Source organism: Agelaius tricolor, unplaced genomic scaffold (genome assembly GCF_023055355.1).
Source record: "Agelaius tricolor isolate 1412-34295 unplaced genomic scaffold, bAgeTri1.0.p SCAF_9, whole genome shotgun sequence".
Lineage (NCBI taxonomy): Eukaryota > Metazoa > Chordata > Aves > Passeriformes > Icteridae > Agelaius > Agelaius tricolor.
This window is the reverse complement of record NW_027269269.1, coordinates 44,436,829-44,464,814: the sequence shown is the minus strand read 5'-3', so window position 1 is coordinate 44,464,814 and position 27,986 is coordinate 44,436,829. Positions and strand designations below refer to the sequence as shown.

General features: G+C 43.3%; 1 protein-coding gene across 2 annotated transcripts in view; it reads left to right on the top strand.

Annotated features, from left to right (window-relative positions):
- Positions 1–27,986, top strand: part of PTGFRN (prostaglandin F2 receptor inhibitor) — a 67,630-nt gene that overhangs the window by 22,490 nt on the left and 17,154 nt on the right. Inside the window, exons 2-6 of one of the 2 annotated variants that reach the window (XM_071433748.1) lie at positions 6,173–6,538; positions 7,387–7,806; positions 11,938–12,321; positions 15,523–15,948; positions 23,070–23,489. In XM_071433748.1, coding sequence (XP_071289849.1) covers positions 6,173–6,538; positions 7,387–7,806; positions 11,938–12,321; positions 15,523–15,948; positions 23,070–23,489 — 2,016 coding nt within the window. Of the gene's footprint in view, positions 1–6,172; positions 6,539–7,386; positions 7,807–11,937; positions 12,322–15,522; positions 15,949–23,069; positions 23,490–27,986 lie in introns of those variants that run through there. The other variant, XM_071433750.1, reaches the window with a different exon arrangement.

Here is a 27,986-nt window from a genome sequence, read left to right as displayed (position 1 = left end):
CTTAAGATGCAGTATGCGTTTCTTCATCCTGATAGAGATAATGGGTTTTAAGCAATTACACCCAGGCTAATTCCTTTTGATAAGAGCTCTACATTATCTAAAAAAAGAATCCTAGCCGCCTGGGAAAGAACAATGTAAATGTCTCTCTCACGGACTCTTTCATTTGCTCTTCTCTGATATCTTCAGATGATAGGCTGCAGATCTTTCAAGCCATAAAAATCCATCAGACTTTTTTTAGGTAAGGCAGTTCTACAGTCAGAGAGGTGTAACATGACTGTTTTCTTGCAAGGTTTGGAGGGAGCTCTGTGTGCCTCCAATGATCCCAGGCTACTGTGGTGATTACAGCTTTGACATAAAGAACCAAATTTGTTTTTTTTTTTAAAGGAGCCCCTTGTTTCTTCCCTGTGAAGGCTGGCCAGTTGTAAAGTCTGGGTTGCTTCTGCTGGTTAAGGCAATCTGAATTTGGTAATTTGGAAAGAATAGGAATAGCCTACCACATAATTTAGCATACATCCCAATCCCTCCTGTGTGTGCGTCTGCACTGGAAAAAAGGGTATGATAATGTCATGTGTTAAGCAGGAATGGTAAGGGATCTCACTTACTTAGTTTTGTTTTTTTCCTTCTCTTTTTGAAACTAATATGGAAATTTTGATAGCTGCCTTTCTGGTTCTTCAAGAACTTTCCTTTTCTGCTTAATCTCTGATTTTTCCTCTCAGACTACACAGTGTAGCGTAGAAAATTTAATTGATTGCATTTAAAAAGTGGAGGAAATACCACAGTAAAATGTTTGTTTAAATGTGCCTCTTCTAGGAAAATCATGTTAATTATATATTTAAAAAAAAATAATTGCTGTAACGATTATTGAAAGTTTTGAAAGATTTTCAGGCATTGTATGCGTGTTTGGTATAACTTGTTCTTTCTCTCCCGGGTAGTCACTGATGACATTCTTGATGTGTAGCTGCCTGATTGTAATTGAAGCTGGGAGGATAGGCAAGGGGAAGAGGGGCAGATTGGAGATAAGGATTATCATCTCCTGTGTTGATATGCTTTGGCTCTCCTTCCCAAGAGGAGAGGCTGTGAATGTGTGGCATGCTGCCTGTCCCTTCACCTGCCTGCTCGCTAGGGAAAGTTGCTGAATGCTTTCCATCAGGAGCCTGATAATTTCTTTTTTGAAAATGGAGGAAGAGTATTTGAGTGGACGTGACTCTGGTGGGCTAAAAAAAAAAAATTAGCAAAAATAACTTTTTTTCTTCAGTTTGGAAAATGGCTTTACACTTCCCGAATGCTGTAGTTAAGCAGTTCAGTACAGGAGTGAGAGGTTTGGGATTTTGCTAGAAATAGCTTTAATGGTAGGAGATCCATTGCTCACACTCCAGTGTGGCACAAGAGGGGCTGCCCCTGCTCAGGTCACTCACTCCCTCAGTGCTGCAGCAAGTGTTGCTTCCACTGGAAATAGATGGAGGAGTTCAGGGAGGGAGGATCGTTACCACCATTTGCAAAGTTGGCTGCAGTATTTTTTTTCCCTGTCATAAACTGTTGTGAATTTGAAAGGGCTGCTGGGTATTTCCTTCCCAGACATGGTAATGTTCAGTTGGCAAATGAAACAACCTTTTGTTCGGAAAGCTCTTTTGAGATGAAAGGCGTCAGCAAAGTTGTCGCTGTGTCTCCTGTGACTGCCTTGGTTGAGGAGCTGGACTGTGTGTTCCAAGTCTTTCTGATGCAGAGGCTCGAGTGCTTAGTCTGAGCCAATTTACTCATTCGTTAGCTCTTACTTTTTTGACTTTAATTGGCTTCCTACTGCATGTCAGATTGTATTTTCCTTCAGCTGGCGGATGTGGAGGCGACCTCCTTCTCCAGGCTGCTACGAGAACATGTTTTCTTATTAGAGAGAGCTGTCTAGTGCAGGCTGGAGGAAGCACCTTGTGAAAGAGAGTGCTGAAGCACAAGTGTGCTCTTTGCAACAATAATACGTTCTCAGCCTTGTGGACGGCTCCACAGATTACTTTTCATCTTGTCCTTTCGTAAGTGATACGTAGATGCAAAATGTATATGAAAATGAAGCTCCTAGAAGACTTTCCAAATGTCCCCAATGCAAGGGGAAATCCTTAACCAGCCCTTTCCTTGAGTTTTGTAGCTTGTTGAGAGTTTAAACATCTACCTGTTCTGTAGGTCCTGCACAATTTTGCTGCCTTGTTTTCTTGGTTATCCTAAAAATGACAGGTTACTATTTATACTCGGATTAACTTCACAACCCATCTATTCAATCATCTGCTTTCCTTGTTCTCCTTTTGGAAGGATTTCATTTAATGCCAGCAGGGTGATGGTGCATCTGGGTGGTGGGTCAAATTTATAAACCATTGCTAGGGAAAAAATACTATCTCAAAGCTGCCTTGGCTATGTCTGAACTGTCTTGCCCCTGTCTTACTAATATGGTAGACCCCTCTGTATTATTATTCTACCTTGAGCCACACTTTGTCCATGTTTCTGGTGAAGTATTCAATGCATTCCTGTGGGAGAATCCTCTAATCAAGTGCTTGACAAATACCCACGAGGGCTCTGTGGTTGTCTTACATTTCTGTGTTTCTGCAAAAGCCCTGCAAAAGGACCAGTGTTGCCTGGTAGTGCTGTCACCTGTTTCACAAACCCAAGGAATATGTCCCATGCCTTGTGTTTGTGTGCTGTCCTCCTTGCAGGGGCTCCATTACCTTTTGTTTTGGAAAACATTCTTTGCAATTTTGTCTGGTGGACAGGTAACTCAATAAAAATAAAATTTTGTATTTAATAGTTAACCTTGGGCTTTAGAAAATTTAATGTCCAACACCAACTCAGATCCAATTACTGAGTTCTCACTAAATTCACATCTTTGATGGGATCAGTGATACTGAGAAATACAGATTTGTCAAAGTTCTGTTGTTTTCTGTCACTAGCGTATACATTGTTTTGTCTTCCTCCATCTGTTTCTATAGTTAAATGGGATTCAGATGAATTCATCAAGAACCTGTCACTTTATATTAACAGTGAAATATATTTGGTGTCATGAAAAATAAATGTTTCCAACAAATTTACGTAGTTTTGAGCTCTTGTATCATGATTGCTCTGGGAAGGTGAGGGGGTGTATGTAATTAACACAAGACTCTGTAAGAATAAAATATTTGCAAAAGCTCCTCACTTATCTGCCAGAGTAATATGGAGCTCACCTTTTGCCAAGATCAGTGTTTGTAGCTACTTCTGCCACAGTTACATGAAATGTTAATCCCTAATGCACGGCAAAGGACAGCTTGTTTAGTCTTTAGGCATAGCCTTGCTGCAGGACCAAAGGCAGAACCTTGAATTCACAGCCTGCTGGGTCACTTAGAAATGCAGCTTACCCTTGGAGTGCCTGTCCTGTGCACACTCCTCCTCACTGTGGGAAGGGCAGAGCAGCTGCTCTGCAGGAAGTTCTCAATCTTGGTGGTGTTGCTCTGCTCCTGCCTTACCAGAATCCTGATTTATCTTGGCAATAATAAATACTATTGTGTGGAAAGTATAAAATTCTGTTACACCTCATTCCTCTTCTCTCCTGCAGTCTGTTCCGCTGCCTTCCCTCCAGCCCTGGGTTAAGCAGGAATTGCTTGTGAGACTGTGCTGTGGGGAGGGGGATAGTCATGGCTTTACAGATCTGGTGAGGACTCCCTGTGCTCCTGTCTTTCACTTTGGTTTGCCTTTTCGTAGGAAGGTGCTAATCACCCCCTACCTTCATTTAGTGTCAAAGGGTCTTTAGTGACCTTGGAAGAAGAGAGCTGTCGGTGCTAATCTCAACACAAATGCACAGCCCTTGCCACATTAGTCATGCCTTTGTCACCTCTAGATTGGATTAGTGCAGTGCAGGGTATGTGGGTCTGCAGCTGAAGACACATGCAGAACAGTGTTGTCTGCTTGTTTTAGTGTCACCAGAGAGTATTTTCTAGAGATGTCAGTGCTTGAAGAGTGCCCTCAGTCAGGATCCTGAGCTGACTTCTCACAGTGGTTTGCTGGAAGCTGGTTTGGCTGTCAGGCTTTAAAGCTTACCTGCTGCTGTTACTGCTTTCTGTAAGAGGATAAGTTGAAGGATTGAATGCAACTTAAGACTTTGTGAGGAAGTATATCAGAGCCCTGTAGCTTGCTTTATTTTTTGTTGATTGTTTTTCTCTGTGGATGATTTTAGGATTTTAGCATGGTGCTTGGGTTAGGAGATGTGTCCTTGAAGACATCTGTCTGTGGAACAGTACATTGTCAGTGGAGGTTTTCCTCTCCAATGCACATGTGAATGGTGCAGCAAAGTCCAGCTTCCTTATTAGGACTAGTCAATCACTTGATCAGGTATATAAAAACAGTCTTCTGGGAGGGATAGAAGGGGTAGGAGATTAACCCCAGTCTGCATTACAAATAAGTTTAATGAAGTACTAATGTTGAATACAGAAGGTCATGGCAGTGAGGAAATTGGACTATTATGACTGAGCTGGTACACGTGAACAGCCTGCAAAGCAAAGAGCATGGTTAGAGTTCTGAACGGGGCAGTTTTAGTCTTTGGTTCAACTGTTTGCTGAACTATAACTGCAAATAAAATCACACTTTTTCTCTTGCAGTTATGCTAAGCGTGTACAGCTGCTTGTGTAGTTTTTAAATGCCCACAGAAATGTTATTCTTTAACACATCCTTCTCCACACTGCTCTTGGGTGGGCAAGCTGTGCTTTATAGCAGGTTCCCCAGTGGGGGTTTCTGTTCACAAGACTCTTTTGCCCACACTTGGACACCCATTGGCATGATGAGCCTAAGCCAGCAAGTGGAGTCCTAATCTACAGCAAGATGATGTGCAGAGTGATAGGAGGGAAAGGCTCAGCAAATAATATTGGTGTTTGTGTCACTAGCTGGTGGCTTTCCCCATGGACTTGGTGAATTGTAGCAGATGTGGAATGCTGTACTCTGTGTGTTAGGGGGTTGTTTGTTTAAATTTGTCTTTTCCTCTGCAGTATCTCAGAGCAATTTTTTGGTCCAATTTCTTTTGTTGTTGTTAGATGTCTTCTTGGTTGTATCAAGAGCTGTCTTTCAGTGTTCTGGCTTCTGTTCTACCTGGCTGTTAAAATATTTTGCTAAGGATATGGATGTGGTGGGATGCAGTAAGCTGTTTGTGTTTGGAGGCTGAATTTAGTAGTACTCATCTTTTAAGAGATTTCTCTGGTTGGAACTATGAATCAAAGCAGTTTGCTCTTTGGAGAAGTAAGGACTTGCCAAAATCCATGTGCAGCTGCTGGGGTTATTCTCCGGACTACAGAGCCAAATCAACCAGAAGAGTCTCTTGCTGTGTCTCTGCCAGGTCCTCTGGCTTGTTTAAGTGGTTCACACTTCTGCCTGGAGCATAAAATTCTGCTTTGCCAGCTTCTGCAGAAAACTGCTGTTGTCCTTTCCTTCTGGTGAGACGGTCCCAGAAAACACAGTCTGGGCACTGTGTGTTCCTCTGCTTTGGAGGCAGCCTGCTCTGCTCATGCTCCCAGCTTCTGGGCCTTCACCAGAGAGCAAACTTGTGGTTGCAGAAATCCACTCAAGCAAACTGTGTCCGTTATAATCAGTTCTTTCTTTTGAATCAATTTGGAGGGCAAGGAATCTCACCTGTGTTTGAGAAGCCATGACCCTTTAGGGCAGCTGTGACTATACTCATTTTGGGAGAACGTCACCTTAAAATTCTCATAGCCCTCAATCTAGGGGAGAATTAATTTCCTACTTCAGACTCTCTAGTGGTATCAGCAGAAGTCTTATAAAAATTCCTGATTAGATTATGCCCTCATTGTAGTAATGAAAACCACTTATTAGTGTTGTATAGACATCTTATGTACCACTCGCTTTGTAGAGAAACTGTTACCGATTGGATCTATGGCTAATTCTCTTTTTTTTTTTTTCTCTTTACAGTTTTCTCTCATTTAGTATTTTGTTGCCTCATGTGGTATTAAATAAGCAGCAAAAAAAAAATTGCCCACACTAAAAATGGTGTGTTTAGAGGCTCCTTCTTCAGTGAGTTGAAATGTTAATGGGAATATTGCTCTTACTAGCTCTTGCTTTCTGCAGAGTGGGATGCCCAACCTTGGCATGTTTAATTTTTGGTGTTTTCCTGGTTGAAGCCTATCCTTAACTGTGCCCTATTCTCCATTCTCCTGCCCAGCTTTCTGCAGAGGGCGCATTGTGAGAGTGCCCAAAGGTCCCCTCATTCGAGTGGTGGGCACGGAGGTGGCGATCCCGTGCAGCGTTAGCGACTATGACGGCCCCAGCGAGCAGAACTTTGACTGGGAGTTCTCCCGGGACACTGACTTCGTGCGGATAGTGAGTACCTGGGATTCTACCTTCACCTCTGAGGAGTACCAAAAACGCGTGGGCCGCGGGGATATCAAACTGAGACGGAGCAGCAACGATGCTGTGGAACTTGTGATTAGGAACATCCAGCCAGCTGACCAAGGGAGATACAAATGTTCCACGCCCAGCACTGATGCCACCGTTCAGGGAAATTATGATGCAGAGGTCCAAGTGAAAGGTATTTCTGAAGAGTGAGGTGTGCTTTAAATTTGTTTTTGATATTGATTATAGATGTACCCTTAAGAATGTTGATTTTCTGTTGTTTATGATCATTGTGATTTTTCGTTTCTTTTCTTCTTCTTCTTATTGCTCTGTAATTCTCCTAAAGCCAGAATTTAAAATTGGGAAATATGATAGCAAAGGCAAGTGAGGTGAAGAAGTGAAGAGAGGCTGTTTACTATAAACACCACTTTTTTTTTCTGTCTAGTAAATATGTAAATAAAACACTAAGTGGTGGGTTTTCTGAAGATGTCTGCAAATATTTCATGTCCCTAATCCTCTTGGTAGAGAAGCTACATTCAGGTAAAAACCACAGGCTGCCTTCTCTCTCAGTTTTAGTGTCATTTAGGGATCTCTCTGTATGAAGGAGGTAATCTTCCTTTTCTCTTTTATAGCATGTTGATACTACAGTCTTGTCCTAGCTTTGCTCTATCACTTAGCATTTTTCAGTATTAAATTTGGACACTATTTCTTTTCCCATATCTTATTTTTTATTCACATGAATATCAAGATTAGTTTTGTATGGGAATAGTCAAAAAGATGATGTTTGGATGAGAAACTAAAGTGAGTGGAAGGATAAATGAATTCTTGTCTTGTCTTGTTTAAAGCAGAGCACTTCCTTTAGTGCTTTTTCAGCTGAATTTCCTTCTTCCTGGAATATATTTATGTGTGGGAGAAGGAATGATTGGCAAGGTGTTGCTCTGTGGTGGTTTTATTGCCTCACATCTGAACAGCTCACCGTGGGTGTTCTCTACTTGATTGTTTTGTGATGCTTGTATCGTTTGGGGTTTTTTTTCCCCCTAATAGTGATTTCCGACGGCTTGTCCGTGAGCGGTTCCAAAGCTCGTTCCTCGACATCTCTCCGGCTGTCTGAGGGTGACTCCTTCAAGCTGCGCTGCTCAGCCACCACCACCTCCCCAGAGCACACTCACCTGCACGTCACCTGGCAGGTCAGGAGCGGCTCCTCTTGGCGGGACGTCCTGTCTTTGACTCACGAGGGCAAGTTCCAGCCGGGCCCCGGCTACGAGGAGCGCTACCGCAGCGGGGACATCCGCCTGGACACGGGAGCCAACGACACGTACCGGCTCTCCGTGTCCCAGGCCTCCTCCGCGGACGGCGGGGCCTACCGCTGCCTCGTGAGCGAGTGGGTGAGAGGGGCGGACGGCTCGTGGCAGAAGATCCAGGAGAAGAGCGTGGAGATCGCCACTGTGTCCATCCAGAGGACCGGTGAGTGCTCCTGGTGGGCTGCGGTCACGGTGCTGTGTCCAGGCTGTTGGGAAGGATGAAAGCTTGACAAGAAAGTCTCACAGATATGTGTGCTTAGCAGAAAGATTTTTAAATGTAGAGTCTGATGAAGGAATAGAGATGGAAGCAAGTTTTGATATAGAAGAAAAGAATTGCTGAGCCGGTCTGACTGGCTAACCAAGAAGGCAAAGGGTGTGTTAGTTAGAAGGGGTTTTTATGACTTAGAGCAAAGGATAAACCCACCTCAAACAAGATGTTTTTACCAAGCAGAAAGATAGCACAGGCAAACAAGTCAGCAAAGTTGCAAGTAGAAAAAAGGTCTCAGAATTTTCCACTGCAAGAAAACTGAAAAACAATTTCTAGCTTAAACTGTAATGTACTAACTTTTAGTGATTGGAAAATAGTAACATGAATATGGTAATTATAGTAGTTATGATAGGCTGTAGATAATAGTTAAGGTATAGATTGGTTCTACTGTATTAAGATGCTCAGCAAAGAAAAGTATGTAATCCATTGTAACCTAAACCAAAGGGTCTCCAGGCCTGCCTGCAGCTGGAGCTGACAGCTTAGGCACAGGCTCTGTCATCCACCACCCTGGACTGCTGTAACCTCTTGGATGGAATAAACTGCATTTTGGAGAGCTGCCTGGAGTCCCGCATCTCTCATTTAGGCTCTTACACCAGGCTCTGGTGCTTTGGGGTCACTGAACGAAGTGAGGGTGCATTCCAGCAGAATCTGGAGTGCTGTTTGGATAGCTGGCCTGTTGTGAAAAACGCCAGTCACTTGTTTTTAAAATTTTAAAAGTTTAATAGTAATAAAATGGTTATTAAAAATAGTAATACAATTAGAGTAATAACAATTTGGACAAATTGAATTAGGACAGTATGAGATAATAAATACAAAGAGTTACGGACGTCCGGGTACCTTTTTCTGGGCAGCACGAGCCATGAAAGGGACACACACATAAACAAAGAATTAACCCTTAAAAACAATAGCCTGTTGCATATTCATACACCTCATACATGATGCATAAATTCCATTCAAACACAGGATTCTGTCTGGTCAGGGTCAGCTTCTTCCTCCGAATCCTAACAGCGCCTTCGAGGTGGAAGAAGTTCGTTTCTCCTGATAAGAGGGAAATAAATTCTCTTTCTCTGAAAGATTGAGGTGTCCTGTGGCTGCTATCTTGCTGCGAGTCCTTTCTTTAAAAAAAGTCTCCTACATAGCATGGTTTCTATTTTAACATTTTTTATAACCTAAAACTATATTTAACACAATACTTAAGAGAATTAATACAGCATTACTTTCTAGCACAACACATATAATATTCATTTTAATATTTGCGAAAAGCCAATCATAAAATACATACATTTTTCACGCCTGTTAAATCTGTGACATAATTTTTCTAGCTTTATTTTGGAGAAAAGGGCATGGAATGATATCCTGGAACCTCTTAGAAGCCTAGATGCAGATTTTATCTCATCCTTCATTCACTTCAGAGGGCTCATGGTTTTTTATATTTTTTTAATATTTCTTAAATAAACATTATATTTAACACCTGGTCCCCCAAAGCCTTCCCTCTGCTCTGTTATTAACACAGGGTTCCATAGCACTAAACAGCTGCACTTCCCCTGTGAAAATGGCTTGTGATTCAGTGATAGATGTGGAGCTCTTCTGTATGCTGTTTATTAAAATAGTGTGGAAAGATCAAGAGAAAAGAGGAAGGCAGTGATAATTTAACAGGGCAAATTACCCAATGATTTTTTATCACTGGTCTGATTGCTCTGTTGGCAGGGGTCTAGGACAGTAATGGTTCTGTTAAACATATCATTGCATGCTTGGCTAAGGAGACAAAAATACATGCAGAGCTGTGCTGAGCATATCCAGATATCCCTGCCCATAGAGATTTCAGGACTAGATGCACTAAGCACTTGACTGCATCAGCATTCTCACTGCTGGTTGGAGGAGGGAGAGCGGGGGTGATACACCTTATCACTCAATAGGTGGAAAAACAGGCAGTGATGGTCCCTCAGAAATATGAGATTATCACAGTATTTTAGAACTGTTCAGACAGGAAGGGTACCTTTTTATTTTTGTAATCCTTTAATCACTATAGGGAGAACTCAAAAGTCTGTGTTTTTTTGATTGGCTCATTTGGATGTAGTTTTAGTGTCTTGGTGGTACTTAGCCTGTGACATTTTACTGGATCAACCTGCACCCTCTTTTTGAGGGTGTCTGTTGCACCCCTAAGCTTGGAGGTGCTCTCTGCTGACACAGGACTTGCCTAATTAAGAGCTGTAATTGTCGATTTTGTCACACTTTTGCAGTGTTTGGTTTAAGTAGGTGGGGTTTAATCAGTGGCTGAAAACAGCATGTGGCTGGCCAAGACCAGCAGTGGTACAGTTTTTTGATGTGGTTTGGGTGTGTGGTTTGTTTCTTGTGGGGGATTTTGTTTGTTTTTCTTTGGGGTTTTTTGCCTTCATTTTAAACTCAGTCATTAGCAGCACTGGCACTTTGTCAGGGGCATGAAGGTTTTTTAAAGTTATGCTAAAGGGGATAGGTTATTCTCCAGCAAAATGCAGAATACACATCCTGTAGAAGGACTTGAAGAACATCTTGTGCTGACATCTGAAATCTCTGCACTTGCATGCTAAAAGAACTTGAGATGTAAATAGTTATATGCCTATGGGTAAACTTTCTCCAAGTCCCTCTAGGTGCATATATTGCCAGATTGTGAATGCCCATCACTTTCATGAAGACAGAAATGTTGCTTGGAGGATTGCTGCTCTTAACCTTGCAGATGAGTCTTAGTTTGTATTCTGATATTAGTCTGTTAAATTAGCTAGGTTTTCCTACTGATTTTAATCCCATAATAAGACAGTGAGGCAAGTCCCAGTGAGAGATTCATCTGGACTTGATTTCAGCACTCAGGTGGGGCTTTCTACCCTCTGCCCAGTTTGACTGCTCTGTGTTATCAGGTGGTGAGGGGTGAGAATGAGCCTTGCTTGGTTTCATTGGCAATAGTTCTGACTACTCAGTTTGGCTCTAGCCTTCATGTGTTGTCTCATTCCAGATGATAGTCCAAGGAAGTTTATGCAGATGGGGAACTATTATATAGTAGAACATGGTTTTACATAGAAGTCACTAATCTCAGCAGAGACACAGCTGCTGGTTTAAAGCAGGTATTTCTATTCTTGCTTGTGCTGAGAAGAGCCACTGCTGTAGCAGCCCTGTCCACTGGCCTCAGTGGAGACTTTGGGAGCAGCTGCATTACACACTGTGGGAATGGTGCTGCATTGAGACCCAGATCTAATCTTCAGGCAGTGTAGAATGAGTGAATGAGCAAGTGAAGACACGTGGTAGCCTGGTCTTGACACTGTGCTTCCATGGTTTTCTTTTTAATATTCTGTATCTAGTCCTATTTGAATGCTGGCCGTGACCATATGTGATGTGTATATTAGAAGTACTCACAGGCCAGTGGTTGCTGAGTGTGTTTGGAGTGGCTGTTGGTGTTGCTTTGAAGTCCCCAATGTGTGTTGGAGTTACTGCTGCCTTCTGTTTGCCTCCATTTCATGTTTTTGCAGCACACCTGAGGTCAGTCAGGACTCCAGTATGTGGCCATGGCTGCTTCTCATCTAAATCTGCCCTGTTTGAGGAGCTCAGAAATGTCAGCAGAAGCCATGTTGAGTTCCAATGTAGTTCCTAGTGATTTCTGTAGATGCTTGGTCTTCTGAGGCATAGTCCCAAAACATTTTGACCCTCCTGTGAGACTGAAAAATTCTGTACACATTTTCCTGCTGTGGAAAGGTGATGTGCAGTCTGTGGATGAGACAAAGCCTTCATGGACCAGTTGCTGTTGGGTTATAAAAATGCTGTTCTCCCTCCCTTTCTCCCCTCTGCCCTCATCTCACATCCCTTGCTTGACTGATAATGTGTATTGCCCTTGTAATAGATCACTCGGCTCAATATCCAATAGGCATTTGAAGGTTGGGCTACTGAGCCTCTTCAGAAGCTCCTGTTATAGAATGTGAGAGTGAACTATTAAAAGTTTATTAAAAGTAACAAATAAAAAAAAATACTTTTTGTTTGAATTTTTGTGTCTCTCTTTCCAAGCTCTAGATGTGGTCATCTCAACCAGCAATGTGTCTGTGACCGAAAGAGACTCCCTGGATCTTACATGCAACATCACAACAGATAGAAGTGGTATTTTCCAAGCAGAGGTGATGTGGTATTTTTCTGCATCACCTGATGACACCTTGTCAGATGCTCAGCTGTTGCTGAGCATGGACCACGATTCTGTTGTCAGTGATTCAGCTCTCATCAGCCTCAGCCATGTGGACAGGAACTCCTATCGCCTCTTGGTGCGTGACGTGGATGTGGAGGACTCTGGCTACTACTTCTGTGAAGCTGCTATCTGGGTGCCACTGCACAATGGGAGCTGGCACAAGGTGGTGGAGAGGACCTCTGCACCAGTCAGCGTTGTGGTGACAGCGCTGGGTGAGTGATTGTGCTGTCAGACTTCATGAGTAATGTATCCCTCAATCCTTGGCCCCGTCAGAAAAGGGAGAGGACCTTGCAGAATCTCTTCTGCACAAATGTTTCTCTTGTTTGCATCTATTATCTATATGTAGGCATCTCTCTCACATATATTTTTCTTTATGCAAATATCCTTAGAAGCAAAGTTACCTGGGAGAATTACTAAAAATGAAACTCCAGTAAAACTTCTTAAAAAGCCTGTTGTTTTACAGATAGGTCTAGATATGTCAGCCTACCCAATCTGTTCTCTAGTTTATTCTTGAGGAGATAATAGCTTCAATTTAGAGCCAGTGAAACTCAGGATGTTGTTGCAGAATGGTGTAGGTAAGGTATGTGCACCTGCTAAATTGTGCAAGGTATTGGTGATATTGGAAGCATGAATGAAGCTGGATGTGAACTGGCAGAGCTGTAGTGCTTGGTGCTTGTTCCCAGCTCTGACTGGAAGCAAGCATCCAGGCCCAAACCCTTTCAATGTACCCTTTCAGATCCTCTTGTCATGAGAAACTGGTGGTACTATCCAGTTACAAAGGCAGAACTCCTCCAACATGAAAGTGCTGAATGAGGCTAGCATATAGAGAGCCTGTTTTTCAGCAATAAATAGCTGTGCCATAAGGTTAAATCCCATCAACAATGACTTTAAATGTTGCATTTTAGCATTGTGCAGAGCAGCTGAGCTGTGGCAGTCCCCAAGTACACTTGTAATGTGTACTAAAGTGCACAAGTGATTAATGTCTTCATTTCCTGTCCTTATTCAGCCATTCACATTGCACATTTAACTTGTCAGTGTTCCCTCCTTTCCCCACTTGTGTGCATGTGCAGTCATGTACATGTGTCCATGTGTGTACAGATGCACTTGCACATGTGTGTGCTTTTTTTTCATGCCTCTACCTGTAGGACTTCTCTTTACTCTTTCCATTCTAATTTAGCATTATTTGGGAACTGGAGAAAATAAAATCTGCTTTTCAGCAGATGCAGATGCTTGGTTGCTAGGGAGAGGGAAAGCAGAATAAATTTTCAGTGTTTGAGGTTTTCAACTGCATCCAGAATTTACCAACTCTTCCTCCTTAATGGAAGTTAAGAGCTCCTGGAGTATTAAGTCGTTGAATTGTCAGTGAGGCTATTCTTTGACAGCTGACAGAGTGGAGGAATGAGGTTTATCCAGCCAGCCTTTTATTCTTTCTAAATCCTCTGTTAGAGTGTCTGTCAGGGTGAAGCGCCTATCTGGAGTGGTGCTATCAAAGAGAAACTCTCTTCTTAGGATCCTTCCCCTGCCCACAAATAAAACAAACCTCAAGCGATTTTCTGAGAACTTGGGATTCTTGTGGCTTTCTCTTTCTTATGCCCCTGTCTAGGGAAGTGCATCTGCTTTCTCTTTGTTGCTATGAAGATATTAGTTGGTCTTGAATGCCTTCTTTTTAAGGAGAAGGCGTGGCAAAGGGGGAATGGTAAGAGAGTTGTAGAGTGTGAGCAATACATCATGAGGCCCTGGAGTAAACTACTCTTTTGTGAATGAGAAAAGAAGAGCAGTATAGCTATAGGGTCTAAGAGGCCTTACACCAAAACTGGGGTTTGGCCATCTTTAATAATCTGTGCTTTGGTTGTAGCAAAATTCTGTGCATTTTCTTTTTATTTTGTCTTGCCCTGAAAAAGTGCAGAAATCTCCACATGCTCACTGGTAGTAGGTACCACAGTCTTTGTAAGCAGTGCTTTTATGATTTTATGTTGCCTAGTGTCACAGAAACTCCCCACCAGTATTACCAGATTCTCTGGGGTCTGGTGTGTATTGCTGCCCTTGTTCTTGCTGGATGCAAGGACACTGGTGAGAGATCTTTTCTGCAGGCTGACATAGAAGCAGCAGAATTGTAGCTACAATTGTTTTTATCCTTTGCATCTCAAGTCCAAAAGTGCACATGCACACAGAGTTTCCACAGCAGTTCTATTAAGATGCTTTATTATCATGGCTTGTTGGTGAGCTAAGCCTAAGTTTTAGCCTTGGATTGCCTTCTTTGTCCCAATTATAGCTTCAGTTAATTGTTTCTAGGAGGGCAAAATGCCAAGTAAAACATAAAGCAGGAAATAAATACGGAGTGCTGAATACAGTTAGGCTGTAAAAGCCGTGTGATGAGTATTGGCCGAACAGTTGGGAAGCTGGTCATTTTTCTGAATTATAGTAGACAGTAAGACAAAAAAATTCTAATACTAGTAAATAAATATGTATTTCCTTTGTGGTGTGAGGTTCTTGCTGTAATCTTTTTCCTTTACTATCTCTGTAGTCTGAGAGAAAATAGTCATGCGGCTCCCTTATCGCTTTTAGGCTTTGGGCAGCCAGCTATTTCAGATTTAAATACAACAGCCCCATTCTTAACCCGTGAAACTCAGGCACTGATTTTCCAGCCTGAGGTATTCCAGCCTCACAGCTGCACAGCACATACTTCTCTATTCAGACTGTGAAGCTTTTTTCTGATCTACACATCTTCAACTCTCATCCTACCTAGTATTTATTGACCTAGGTAGTATTTAAACCGCTGACCTCTGAAATTTACTGTGCTCAGCTCTTGGTGCTGCCTCTGGCCAGTGCCAGTGGTGTTCTGTGTCCCCTGGTTTAGGTGAACTGTTTGGCTGTTTCTTACCATTCTTAAACTGTTGTAGAGACACAATGGGATGGTTAAGTGTGGAAAATAAGGCCTTTCAAGATGGGAGATGGCCTCTTGTTCTGGAGAGATACTGGGAAAATGGGACAGCTCTGGTCAGTCCAAAGCTAGAGGATAACCAGTGTCCTGCTGCAGGCTGCCCCAGGCATTTGACAGATTCAAAAGTGTCTGAATGAAATTGAACCCACAGGTGGGTTCTTGGGGGCAGGCCTAAAGGAGGGAATTATTTTGCTCAACAAGATCTATTAGTCCTGATTTTTCTGAAATGGTCCGACTAGACCTATGAAATGGAGTGTCTTGTTTGGAAATGCAGGCTTAGGGGTACCTGTGTTGGAGAGGTGCAAGTCTGATAACCAAAGTTCCAAGGTTTTGTAAGAAAAATGCATATCGTGGCACTCAGCTTGGATGCTAAAACTGGATGTTAGAAGTTAGTATATCTTTTGATTAAGTCTGACGTTTTCTCCCTTCTTGTAGCTCCTAACCTGTTTCTTCTGCATTTCCTCTCCTGCAGAGCCAGACTATGACGTGTACCTGAATGCCTCTAAAACACCCAAGTTTTCAGATGACCCCACAGAGCTCAACTGCAGGATCACAAACGTCCAGGACACCGAGGCAAACATCCGCTTCACCGTGTCCTGGTACTACAGGCAGCGTCTGCCCGGTGACGACGTGGTGCCAGAGGAGCTCCTGGCTTCCATGGATGCAGACTGGGCTCTGCTGCCTGGGGACAGGGGCAGAGAGCGGATTCAGAACGGGGAAATCATCTTGTCTAAAAAGTCTGCTGACACCTTCAGTTTGAGAATCCAGTGGACTTCAGAGAGTGACAGAGGGGATTATTTCTGTGTCATCTCGGCGTGGAGTAGGCACCGTAACAACAGCTGGGTGAAGAGCAAAGATGTGGCTTCTGCATCTGTCAACATTTTCTGGGCTACACAAGGTAGGAACTTTACACCTGGATGGCTGAGAGTAGGCTTGTCAGCCAGAAGGCCTGCTAATGGGCTTTGGAAATGGGGTTCTGTGTTGATGAAGGTTTAAAAGCACTGTCAACTTGTGTAAAGGCCTCTTATCTGTGGAGGGGAACTCCTTTACATTACTCCTTTATTTTGCATCACTACTTTACCACTTTTATGCAACAGTTTGGAGTGGAAGTGCAAAGGAAGAGACACCATCAAAGGAGAGTTTCCATCAAGTTGCTGAGACTTCCAGGAGCTGGGCTGGAAGTGGCAGGGGTGGCATCCAGCAGTGTTGCTGCTATGGTCATTGCCCACTTTTGTGGCTTGGAGTGTTTTGGTCTCTTTAGGGTGCATCTTGCTGCTAACAATAGGGTAGTACTGAGGTGAAAAGAGGAATGTCACTTTGTCTTCCCTGTCTGACAGTTTGGGAGCTGTGGTTTTATTTTTCTCTTGTACAAGCCCATGTTTAAAAGGCATATCTGAGGAAGTTCATGGGCATAGTACTACCAGAGTATCAAAAAATAAATGGGTAGCTGAACAAAGTAATTCCGTGGTTTGCTTGGATCTTGACCTTTTTTTTAGGGAAAAGTAAACTAGCTCTGGTCAGTATTTAACTTCTTCTGGGAGCATTTTTAGAAGCTTAATAGTTACCTGAAGTTGCTTAACTCTGGTTTAAAATGGGATCTGTGTTTCCTGGATGTGCTGTAGAGTGGTACTGTTTTTGGCTCAGAGTGAAGTCTTGCAAGAGGGGTCTGTTGGAGAGCATCAGAAAGGGATGCAATGTCTTTGTCAAAAATCTGTGTTGAGCTAAGCTGCATTTATCTTGATAGACTAGTTTAATAGTATAGCTTAGGCATCCACAGGCAGAGAACTATATTTCAGAGACAAGCAATTTGAAATAATTTTGAAGTTGTTTAGGGATAATCCCTGAACAGCAAATTGGAAATCTTCTCCTGTGATTCTGCTTCAGTGGAGACAGAAGTGGTGCTCAATGCTACACATGTGTGGTCCAGGGAAAGGTTTGCGGGGTTTTTTTGTGTTTTTTCATTTGTATTTTTTTTTTTACCCCTGAAGCTGACTTCTCCAGCAGGACTGAGAAGTCTCATTAATGCTGGATGTTGGTCACAATTAGTTCAGTGTTATGCCACAACACGGAGTGTGTGCATGTGCATGCCGGTGTAATGGATCGTCGCCTTCAGAGCAGCTACAGAGACCAGCTGGAGTTGAAAAGTCTCAGCCTGTGTTGACATTTCTGAGGGAAAACAAACCGTGACAGGTGTGAACATTCCCTTGGTTCTGGTTTTGTTCCAGAAACTCTGCTAATTTTGCAGCACAAATGTAAATGTTGTAGTCCCTGTGCTGAAAAGTACGTTCTGTTGGCAAAGCTCGGGGTTGGGGGATTTATTATGTGAAAGTGAGCTCTCCTCTGAAACCTTCCCCTCCTGAAAAAGAATGTTGTATGTATATGAGGTGGGGAGGGTGAAATACAGGTTTGATTTCCCCTTCTCTACCCCCCTCAACTCCCCCTTCAGCAGTGCAGCCCCAGATGCCTCTCCCTGTGTGCCCTGTCCCCTGCCACATCCTATTCCTGTGAGCTGCACACTCGGCTGCTGGGAGCCCAGTGCTGTAGCCAGCAGCTATGAAGGAGTTAATCTGCTGCTGCCTGTGCTCTCTGACTGTTGTTTTGACAAGTATCTCTGGTGATTTGAGTCCCTAACTGCTCCCAGTGCTTATAAAAGCCAGCAGCCAGGCTCCCACGTGTTTGCCTAAGGAGAGAACAGAAATTTGCCTCTTCCTTGCATAGCTTATGCCTATACAGAGACTTTTCTTCCATCAGTTTCATTGCTTGCATCTTCTTTGTTGATTTTAGAGCACTACTTTGGGGGAGGATGTTGGAGAAATCTCACTTTGAAAACAATTGTTCTGAGTTCTTGAGAAAGGAGAAATGGGTTTATATTGTGTCTGTGGGTCTCTCAGCAAAGATGGGTGTTCAGAGCCTTTATTCAAAATGTAAACATCGTGTAAACATGTAAAAACCCCCTTTTTGTGCAGTGTATAATAAGTTGTGTGTTTGCCCATTTGAACTTGGGGTTTTATTGTCTCTGTTTTCTGTTTTATTCTATGGGGGCCAATAATGCTCACATCTTTCTGCTTACTCAGCTTTGCAAGTGCAGCCAATTGCTATCATAGATCACCATTGTTTTTGACATAGTCTGCCTGATATGTTTCTTCCCCCCTTCTACTTCCTCCCCTGCCAAGGTGACAAAGAAGGCATCTCTGTCTCATCTCAGAAACTAAAAATACCAGTTGTATTATGTTTTGCTTATTTAGAGTGCAAATTCCAGTCAGTGAAAAGGGGTGAAACATTTTTTAGCTCTGTAAATGATTTTCAACCCAGAAAAAAGTTTGATATTCTAAAGGATAATTTTATTTATTTATTTGAATATGAGTTACATTTAGAACACAGATACTGCTAACATTGAAAAAAAGAAAATCAATGCTTTTTTCCTAAACCAGTGTTGTCAACTTTGGATCTGCATGGAGTACTTAGCAGAAGAAAACATTATCTTTTAATTGAAATTCCAAATCCCAAAGGTACTATTATTTGGGGTTTTGTTAATACTTCTGTCTTTAATTTACAAAATAATTATATTTAACATAATGTTACTTGTCCTAAATGTTTGCCTAGGCCCTCCCATCACACTTAATTGGGAGCAAGGGTGCCTTAATCTTTCACACAGTCCTGCAAATAGAGAACGAATAATATTTCTGCCAGCTACTTTTATATATCATTGCTGATGTATACAGGCACACAGTTCCCCCAAGGCACAGAGATGCCCATGGCACTAAGCTGGAGTGTGTGTGTGCCAGTTTGGCTGTAGGGACAGGGGTTCCTGCAGCCAGGTGTGTTCAGGTGCAGGCTGCAGTGCAGGCTTTGGTGTGCCTGCTGTGCTTCCAGAGCTGCTGGGGCTGCAGTTGTACCTCGGGGTGTTGTACAGCCACCTCCTGCCATGGCAGAGCTCTCACTGCCTTAATGTCTGCTGCATTCCCTGCACTTGCAGCCTCATCAGTGCACGGGGGGATGGAGGGGCCTCTATGAACACCAAAATTCTTGTCAGCAGCCTCGAGCAGCGCTGTGAGGCTCCAGCATTGCTGTCAGCCCTGGCCAATGTGCTGCTTGTCCAGCTGGAGTCAAAGCAGTGCAGGGAAGGTGTTTGCTGTTTATTCTAAAGTCTTCTTGCCCTTTTAGCTGTTGGGCTTCTCTAGAAATTTGCCTGGTGCAGATTAGGTGAAAACTGGTTTTGGTCACTATTCTGGAAGTGCTCTTAAAGCTGAGCACACATTTTGTGGTGGAAGAGCAACAGGAGAATTACAGTGTGGCTTAACCACTTGGACTGGCCAGTGATGGAAGGCAGAAGCTTGCACTGCCAGGCTCCAAAGTACAGTTTACTCAAATTTTATTTGAGTCATTTGGCTAGGTTTTCTTCTGTTGCTAGCCCTCTGTCTTGGAGTAGTGCCCAAGCTTTGGGTATGGTTTACTTAGGAACTCTTCCCCTACTGCTTTCCAGAATAAACTGCAGATTGCAGCCTCCTGTATATGACCAAGCAGGGTGTGTTTTATTGTGCTTTTCATTCATGGAGCTTTACAAGAAGGAGATGAGACTCCACATGGGACTGCAGACATGTATGCAGACAGGCAAGTGTGTGGAGTAGTGGTCAAGACAGACATTGCTTCCTTGGCAATTCCCAAAAGATTAGAAATGAGACCTTAGGCTGCAGTTCTTGGAAGAAAACATTCATTTAACCTCTCTGGCTCATCTTATGCTGCAAGATCTGATGAGTAATTTCTGCTAACATAGGAAACATGAAGAGACTTTCCTTTCCCTCTTATTTTTCTGTGCAGATTACTGTTATTTCTAAGATAAGTGCCAGATCTTTGGGCTGCCCTCTATTTCATAATGTGGACTCACACACACAGACAGCTACACGCTTTTCTAGGAGGGGTTGAAGGAGTGCTAATTACATTTCATCTGCTGCTGCTGAAGGAGAACAATATTGGCACAGAACCAGCATATTAAGAATAGTGATCCAGGTTTTTCTAGTTGATAGGCTATGGAGCCTTTTTGTTGTTGTTGTTTTACTTTGCTACATATGCAGGTCTCTAATATTATGGCACATACAGAAACATCCCTTTGATCTTTTTTTGACTTTGTTGCAAAAAGAAATATTCAGCACCTGTATGTGATGGGTTGTGTGTCCCCTTCTCTATTCTGTTCTAAATTTCTTATGGTCTAACACAAGAGGGGGTGCCTCTGCCTTGTGTGTTCATCCAAACTAATGATCTCAGGGGTTTTTAAAGGTAGAAAAATGTTTTGAGAGAACTTTCATAAGAACGTATCTCCTTGTTCTCTGTTCAGGATCCTAATTTCTAACCCTTCTGAACTCTATCACTGTTCTCCAGCTGCATCTCTGGGCCTCAGTTGTTCTCTTCCACAAACTCTACCAGTGGAATTTCTGCTGTTGTCCCATGCTGCCACCACTCCTTTCTCCTTTTCCTGTAGCAGAAATACTTAGGGAAAGGCATTTGCTATTGCCCTCAAATGGAAAACCAACAAAGGATGTCGAGGGACAAAATTTGCTCTGTCCTTATTGAGGACAACACATGGCCCTTTCTGCTGCTGTCTGACCTGTGGCTCAGGGAGTAGTGGAAGTTAAGGTGTTTGAAACTCAGGTAATAGGGAGAGTTATCTCAGCTGTAGCTGAACTGCTCTGGGCATGTGAGGGTGTGTAATCTTAAGCACATATACCAGAGACCAAAAGTAAGATTTCCTTTCTGGTGTCTAGGACCCAGTGTTCTTATGTGAAGATCAACAACATAAAGAACATTTAAGTAAGGAGGGATTTTTGCCCAGAGCCTCCTCATATGGCCTAGAAAGCAACAATATGTGCCAGAAAAGTATAACTAGCTGTTTGTGCTTCTGCTTTTGGGACAAAATATAATTGCCTACTATGTTCCTAAAAGTATGTGAAAAGCTGATCTGTGCTGGGCTCCTAAATACTGCAGGCATATGAAGAAGGAAATATCAGAGTCTCAGAGACACAGAATGAGGACAAAAAAATGGATTTGAAGTCTGGAATCTGGTATCTAATGAGTCTTTTCACAAGGGAGAGTAGAATGACTCTGATGCTATACAACTTCATTTGTGATTGTACCCTGAGTGCCTAAATGTGCAACTCTTGTATTGTCACTTGCTTAGTGGGTGGAAGTGTGAGGGGGTTTGGTGTGGAGTATCAAATAATTCTGTGCTCAGCTAGACCACTAGAAGCATCTCAGCCTTCACTGCTCCTGCTGTTTCTTTATATAGCTTTGTACTGTGATCTGCTTTATACAGTACTGATTTAAAGTTGTCATACCGGGCTTCTCATCTTGTGGGCTGTGTTTACTCATTGTGAAAACTGCTGCTTGAAGGCAAAACACTGCAAAATGTAATCTTGACAAGTATCTTGTTGCTCTTGTGGGGAGGACATAAATATTACTGCATTTAAGTTCAGTTTTGGGAAATATGTTTCAATCTCACCATTGCTTATTTCCATGTTCCTGAGAAGTTTTGTCTTGCATAAAACGGTTCTGTGGAGTTCTTTAACAGGTCTACACTTTTTTTTTTAAATAAAGGAGGGAAGGGAGAATATGGTGCAGCAAAGTAAGTCCAGAGAGTTGGATTGGCTGTATTTTTGCAAGATGGTTACTTCTGTGTATTCTGCCACAGCCCCCGCCTTCCTTAAGAAGAACCACGATGTACAGGGTGTCTTTTCATCACAATGCCAGGAAACTAGCAACTCCCTTTCCTTTTATCTGATTCTGATTTCAGTCACTCCTCATTTTCTCTGTTTCTCACTGTGAGGTTGTATTTTGTGTGTCTTGGAGCTGTGCTCTGACATGTATAATTTTCCCAAACCCTGTAATTAAGGGATTCTTGGGATTGAGGAGACAGTAGAGAATGGAAGGAAACTAAGCAGTAAGTGTTGCTGGAATTCTTGATGTCGAATAGGAAATGTCAAGACTTCTGGTAGGCTTGTATGCAAGTAAATGTATGAGAAGCAAGGGGAGGAAAGACTGACACGGAGGCAGAGGTGTGTGTAAATCTGTATGGGGGTGCCTGGGGTGGAGACGTCTGTTACACCAACTTTTGTCACGTATTTCAGCTGAATGTGTCTGGATTGCCGTTAGGAATGCCGTTAGGGTGGATTTTCAAGGGAAATAAAAGATGCTACGCTAAGTGCTGCCAATTTAGCAAGTGGCAGCTTTTGTCATTAGTCATGAGTATTTCAGCAGTGCCCTTATTACCCCGGCACTGAGGGTGCTCTTCCAGCGCCAGTATAAAACTGGGACTGAATCTGTCACAGACATCTTTTATGAAAAATCCTTTCCTTAGGATTTTTCCTCCTCAGAAGCTGAGAGGCCTCAGGAACAAAATGTAAACATTGGTTATCTGCTGCTGTGGAATGCAACAGCTGGATCTTTGATTGGCCCATGTTGGTTGTTTCTGATTAATGGCCAGTCACAGCCCAGCTGGCTCGGACACAGAGTCTGAGCCACAAGGCTTTGTTATCATTCTTTCTTATTCTATTCTTAGCCAGCCTTCTGATGAAATCCTTTCTTCTATTCTTTTAGTATAGTTTTAATATAATATATATCATAAAATAATAAATCAAGCCTTCTGAAACATGGAGTCAGATCCTCGTCTCTTCCCTCATCCTAAGACCCCTTTGAACACAGTCACATGAATCTTGTCTAATATCTTTATTCTTGAATAAAGCAATCCTGGAGATCCTGTCTTGTGGCAAGCTGTGTATTCTATTTGTTCAGTATTTGGTGTTTGTTTGAATTTGTGCATCTTGACCCAAACTGTTGTGTACTTGTGTGTGTGTGCACTGTTGAGTAGCATTCTGGGCTGTCCACGTGTTCAGATAAATGCGCTGAGATTTGTTCCTCCAAAAAAGAAACTTTGCCTGTCTGTGACCTTCTAGGTTGAAGTGGTGCTGCAGAAATACCCGAGCCTGTTTGTTAACCCTCTCTTGCCGCTTTATTTCCTTCCCTCTTCAGATTACACGCTCACAGTGGAGGCGGTGAAATTGAAGCCATTCTTTGTAGCAGGCCACACCTTTGAGATGACGTGCAAAGTGTCCTCCAAGAACATCAAGACGCCGCGCTACTCCGTCCTCATCACCGCCGAGAAGCCCCTGACGGACCAGTCGAGTCCCAACGGGACCACTCGCATCATCTCCTTGAACCAGGACTCGGTGGTGCGGCTGGAGGACTGGACGGACCAGACCCGCGTGGATGGGGTGGTCCTGGAGAAGGTGCAGGAGAACGAGTTCCGCTACAGGATGTACCAGACCCAGATCTCGGACGCCGGGCTGTACCGCTGCGTGGTGACCGCCTGGTCTCCGGGTGGCGGGGGCATGTGGCGTGAAGCGGTCAATGGCTTGTCCAACCCTATCCAGATAGACTTCCAGACATCAGGTTGGTACAGAACCTGGCAGCCGTGTGTCTAAGCCAGAGAGAGAGGGAATTCTGTGACGCCTTCCCATTGATTTCCCTGTGTCTCAGAAATATCTACTCTTTGGAACAAATGGTATGATGGCTGAGAGCTGTGCTTGTCTTCTTTGGTGGTACTTGTGTCCTTTGTGCTATTGATTGTTTACAGAAAGATGTTTAATGAATTGGCTGTAATCATAACCCCTGGGTTTTTCTCTACTAATGCAGCTTTTATGGTCCTGCAGGCTCAGAGCTCATTCTCAGTATGGAGCAACTGCTGCTGCATTTGCCAGCTGTATCACTAGATTGTTAGTAGCGGCTGCTCTGGAAGAGCATTAATATAAACTGGATTTCTGTTCCAAAACAGACTCTATTAGCATAGCATTAAATTTCCTGAGCACACCTCGCTGTTGATGTAATTGCAGAAAATGGCCAGGTCAGGGTAACATTTCAGCCATCTCAGTAAGTGTATCCTGCTGCTGCAAAACCTTAGAGGTCCCTCGCGGCTGAGCTACAGAGCTCCACAAATTGGGAGGGATTTCAGTACCCAGAAGGACATCCTGCTCCTCAATTGCTTGCTGAAACCCTTACCTTCAGCTGTAACTAAGCCTGCCTGTTGAGACTTTTCTATAGAAACGTGCCTGTCCTGATAATATGTTGGAGGGAGGGAGAGATGGATGGCATTGATTTGGATCATCAGAGATGCATATTAACTCTGACTTCTGTCATGTTATATTGTTGGGAAGTGCAGTGGGAGCTGTTTTTATAACACTGGTGCGCATATGAGTGAAGGGCTTCTCTCATGACTTGATAAACCAAGCTGGTGGGGTTTTGAGCTGATGGGGCTTTCATGCTCATATTCTGCTGGTAGTAACAGGCTGTAGCCTATTTAGGAGATGTGTCTGTGTCTAGGCAAGAGCAGCCTGACTTCTCAGCTGCATCCACAGCTAAGGTAATTATTCTAGATGATGTGGTTCCTAAGATCTGAACTTGCTTATATAGCACACTGGGAAAAGGACAAGGGCTGATCGTAGGAGGACAGCCTGGCAATGAAGACATCGCTTCGTAGGAAGCTTTGAGATGTAGATTTGATCTAAGCTGGCCAGACAGAGGACATTGACTCAGCTTCTTTCAGTTTTAGGTAATTTCTCAAGATGGTTTAGTGGGCTGCAGTTTTAGCCTTATTACTCTTCATATCTGGGTCAGACACAGTGGGAGAGTAGTATTTGCAAAGGGAGTGATAAAAGAAACCAGCAAGAATGAAATCTGCACAAAACCCCACCCTGCCCCTCCAAGCTCCTATGCGGAGGCTTTCCTGCACAAAAGTGGTGGTTTGTGCCTCTCCCAATATTGCTGGTCCTGTGTCACTTTGAACTCCCATCCAGAGAGTTTGTTGGGATGCTTTGACACCCAGGGTTCAGAGGGAAACCTGCGAGCAATGCGAGGGAGGGAAGCGTGCGTGTTGTAGTCTTGACTTCTCTTTGCTGCCAGCCTCTCCTCCCAACCCCTCCACCCAGATAGGATTTCTGGAGCGTGGAGTGAAGAAAGGGAGGCAGCGTGTAGAAGTGCCCTGGGAATGTGTGAATTCCAGTAGCAGGGCTGGAGCAGGGGGAGGCATGGTCCTGAAGCCCTGTCAGCCTTTCATTCTTTACAAAAGAATGAAGAAAGAAATGAGATCCCAGGCAGAATTTGCTGCAGTGCTATTTCCCAAAATAATCTTGGCATGTAGCAAAATCTGTTTTGAAATACCTGCAATTTTCTTTAATTGTTGGATGAACTTTGTGTCCTTCAGTTGTTACTCAGATATCCCTGCTGAATATTCACCTCTGGGCACAAGGAGAACATGTGATGAGCACAGTTAGAATGGACTAACTGTGGAATTATTATTTGGGAAATCATCTGGAATTAAGTATACAAGACAGAAGATGTTTTGTGGGTGTGTTACTTTGGTTTTGTGTGCTGAAACCTCCTGTCTTTGATGCAGACTGAGTCAGGGAGCCAGAGGTAAATGGCAAAGCTGTGGAGGAGCTATGAAAGCACAGCTCAGATATCACACCCTTCTCTTGCATCCTGTGGCACAAGCAGCTGTCAAACTTGTTCTTCAGAAAAAATAAGTTGGTGCCAGAATTTCCCTAATGGGCATGGTGAAAGGCAGAACTGCTGAGGGAGCTAGTTATTTGTTGGGAAAATTTCCTCAAAATTGGAGGGAAGATACTAACAGGAAACGTGCAGGAAAAAAGAGGGGCATGCAGCTTTCCAGGCAACTGGGAAAGCAAAACAAAACAAAACCTGGGGAGCACCAGTGTGCTAAATCCTGAGTTGTAGGGAGGGTGGGGTGTGGTATCTTTTATGAGTGTTTGTCCCTGGTAGGAAAACTGTTAAGGAGTCAATTGCACTGATTTCTCAAAGTGTAACAGAAAGACAACTTATCTATAACTGCTGGAGGGAATATATACAGCAGTGTAATTTTGAAAAATAGGATGTATTGCAGTCTCCTCCAAACTTTGAAATCTTGGGCCTGGGCAGCATTTTCAGCTTCCATCATGGCTGTTGGAGTGGGGAGGGGATCAATAAGGAAGCAGCATTTTCAGCAAAAGGAAGCCCTTAAAGGGTTTTACGTGAAGCTTTTAGTCCTAGGGGGAATTTCTTTCTCAGTTGTTTTTATTGATTCCCCTTTGATGGGGGATGGTGAGGCTTGCTGGGACTGGAAATCCTTCTCTCTCATTTGACTCACTCCCAGATCTCTCCGAGCTGAGTGATGTTTCAAAGAGGAGTTTTTAAGCGTGCATACACATTGTGCCATGTGATCTCTCTGAGGGGCAGAGGCCTGTGAGCTTTTCATATGTGAGCTGGGGACTGCACATGTGAAACTTCAGTGTTTCCTGCCACAATGGGCTTGAAATGTGGCAGTGCTCTGAAATGTTGTTCCATGAACATCTGTGGAAAATGTCTTGCTCAGATTCTTTCCATTCAGGGCAGAACTTGCTGGCTGCAGACAGAGATCTCCTCTCTCCTTTCTCCACTTGCTGTTGCAGAGGGGCATATTTATTCAATTTGGTAATGATCTGAAATGTTAATGTAAAGGCATTTGTTTGAAACACCCTGAACTAAAAAAAAAGGAAATGTGGATTTTGTCCACTGGGCCATATGAACTGGAGGTGAGGGTGGGGGAGTGTGGTGGTAAGGAGGAGCCTACTAGGCCATTAGTTTTCAAATATTCAGTCAATGGCAGATTGTTCTCTGCTGGATATATTTTAAGACCAGAGAGGATCTTGTGAATCTTCTGGTATGACCTCATGGATAACATGGATCACTAGACCAGTTTCATAAAACGAATGCCTTCTGTATGTCCAGCTGCTGTAAGCAAAATAAGCTTATCTGGTGGGCAGGGAAAGCTGTCCCATGTGAAGAATTTAATATTCCTCAGTGCTTTTTGTTTATCTTCCCAGTGTAGGACAGAGAGGTTCTGCCATGTCTTTTTTAAAAGGTTGCCCGGTGATGTGAGGAACAAGAGCAGCTGCCAGTGCCTGTCTTGAAATGTTCTCTTAATTTCATTGCACATTTTCTACTCCAGTGCATCCTCTCTCCTCCTGAGCTATTTGTTGATGCATGTGTAGAGATCCTTCCTTTCAGCCTGGAACACACCAGTCTTCTGTCCCTTGTGTTCTTCTCAAGCCAGTGTATGAAGACAGCTTCATAAACTCTGTGTTGGCATCTGTCCTTTAATCTTCAAACCCTTTCACCATGAATTGGGCAACCCAGGTTGGTGTTTAGAATGTGTTTGCCCACTACACACTCTCAAGGATTTCCACACAAGTGACTTATTTTCCTTTCCCTTGAAGGAAGCAGGGAGAAGGAAGCTTTTAATCTCATGCTGAGAAGTGTGTTATGTGAGAGATCCATTTGGAGCTTGGCTGTGCTCTGAGCTGTCTCTGCTCTGTGCCGTTCAGCAGAGGGTAGAAAGTTCTGGAGAGGCAAAAATAAAAGAGAACTTGTAAGGGAAATATCTCAATGAAATCTTCAACTCTGGATTACATCTGCATGTGAGCTCATTGCACAGCAATGTATTATCGTTCACTTTGGAAGAAGCTGAGATAAACCAAGAGCTGCTGAAATATGAGCTGAGTATTGATGTTGAGCTTGCAATTAAAATGAAATGATGCCCTGCAATGACCCCGAGAGATACTCAATTTCAAGAAGGGCGAATAGAAAGATTCTTAGAGGAAAGAAAGCTTAATCACGGAAATGAATGAAAAGCAGCGCAGCAGAAACTCTTTGGCAAGAAAGGCTGGTATTTTCCAGCCACTCTTAATGGGCAGGAACGTGCTTTGTCATTGTGTGCCTTTGTGCCTGTGTGCATTAATTTGTAGCTGGAAGTAGAAACCACAGACTTAACTACTGAGGGCTTCTTCCAGTAACGGCCATTATGAGGCTTGGGGCAAAGCTTGTTAGGGAACGGCTTCACGAAGAAACTGGGAAAGG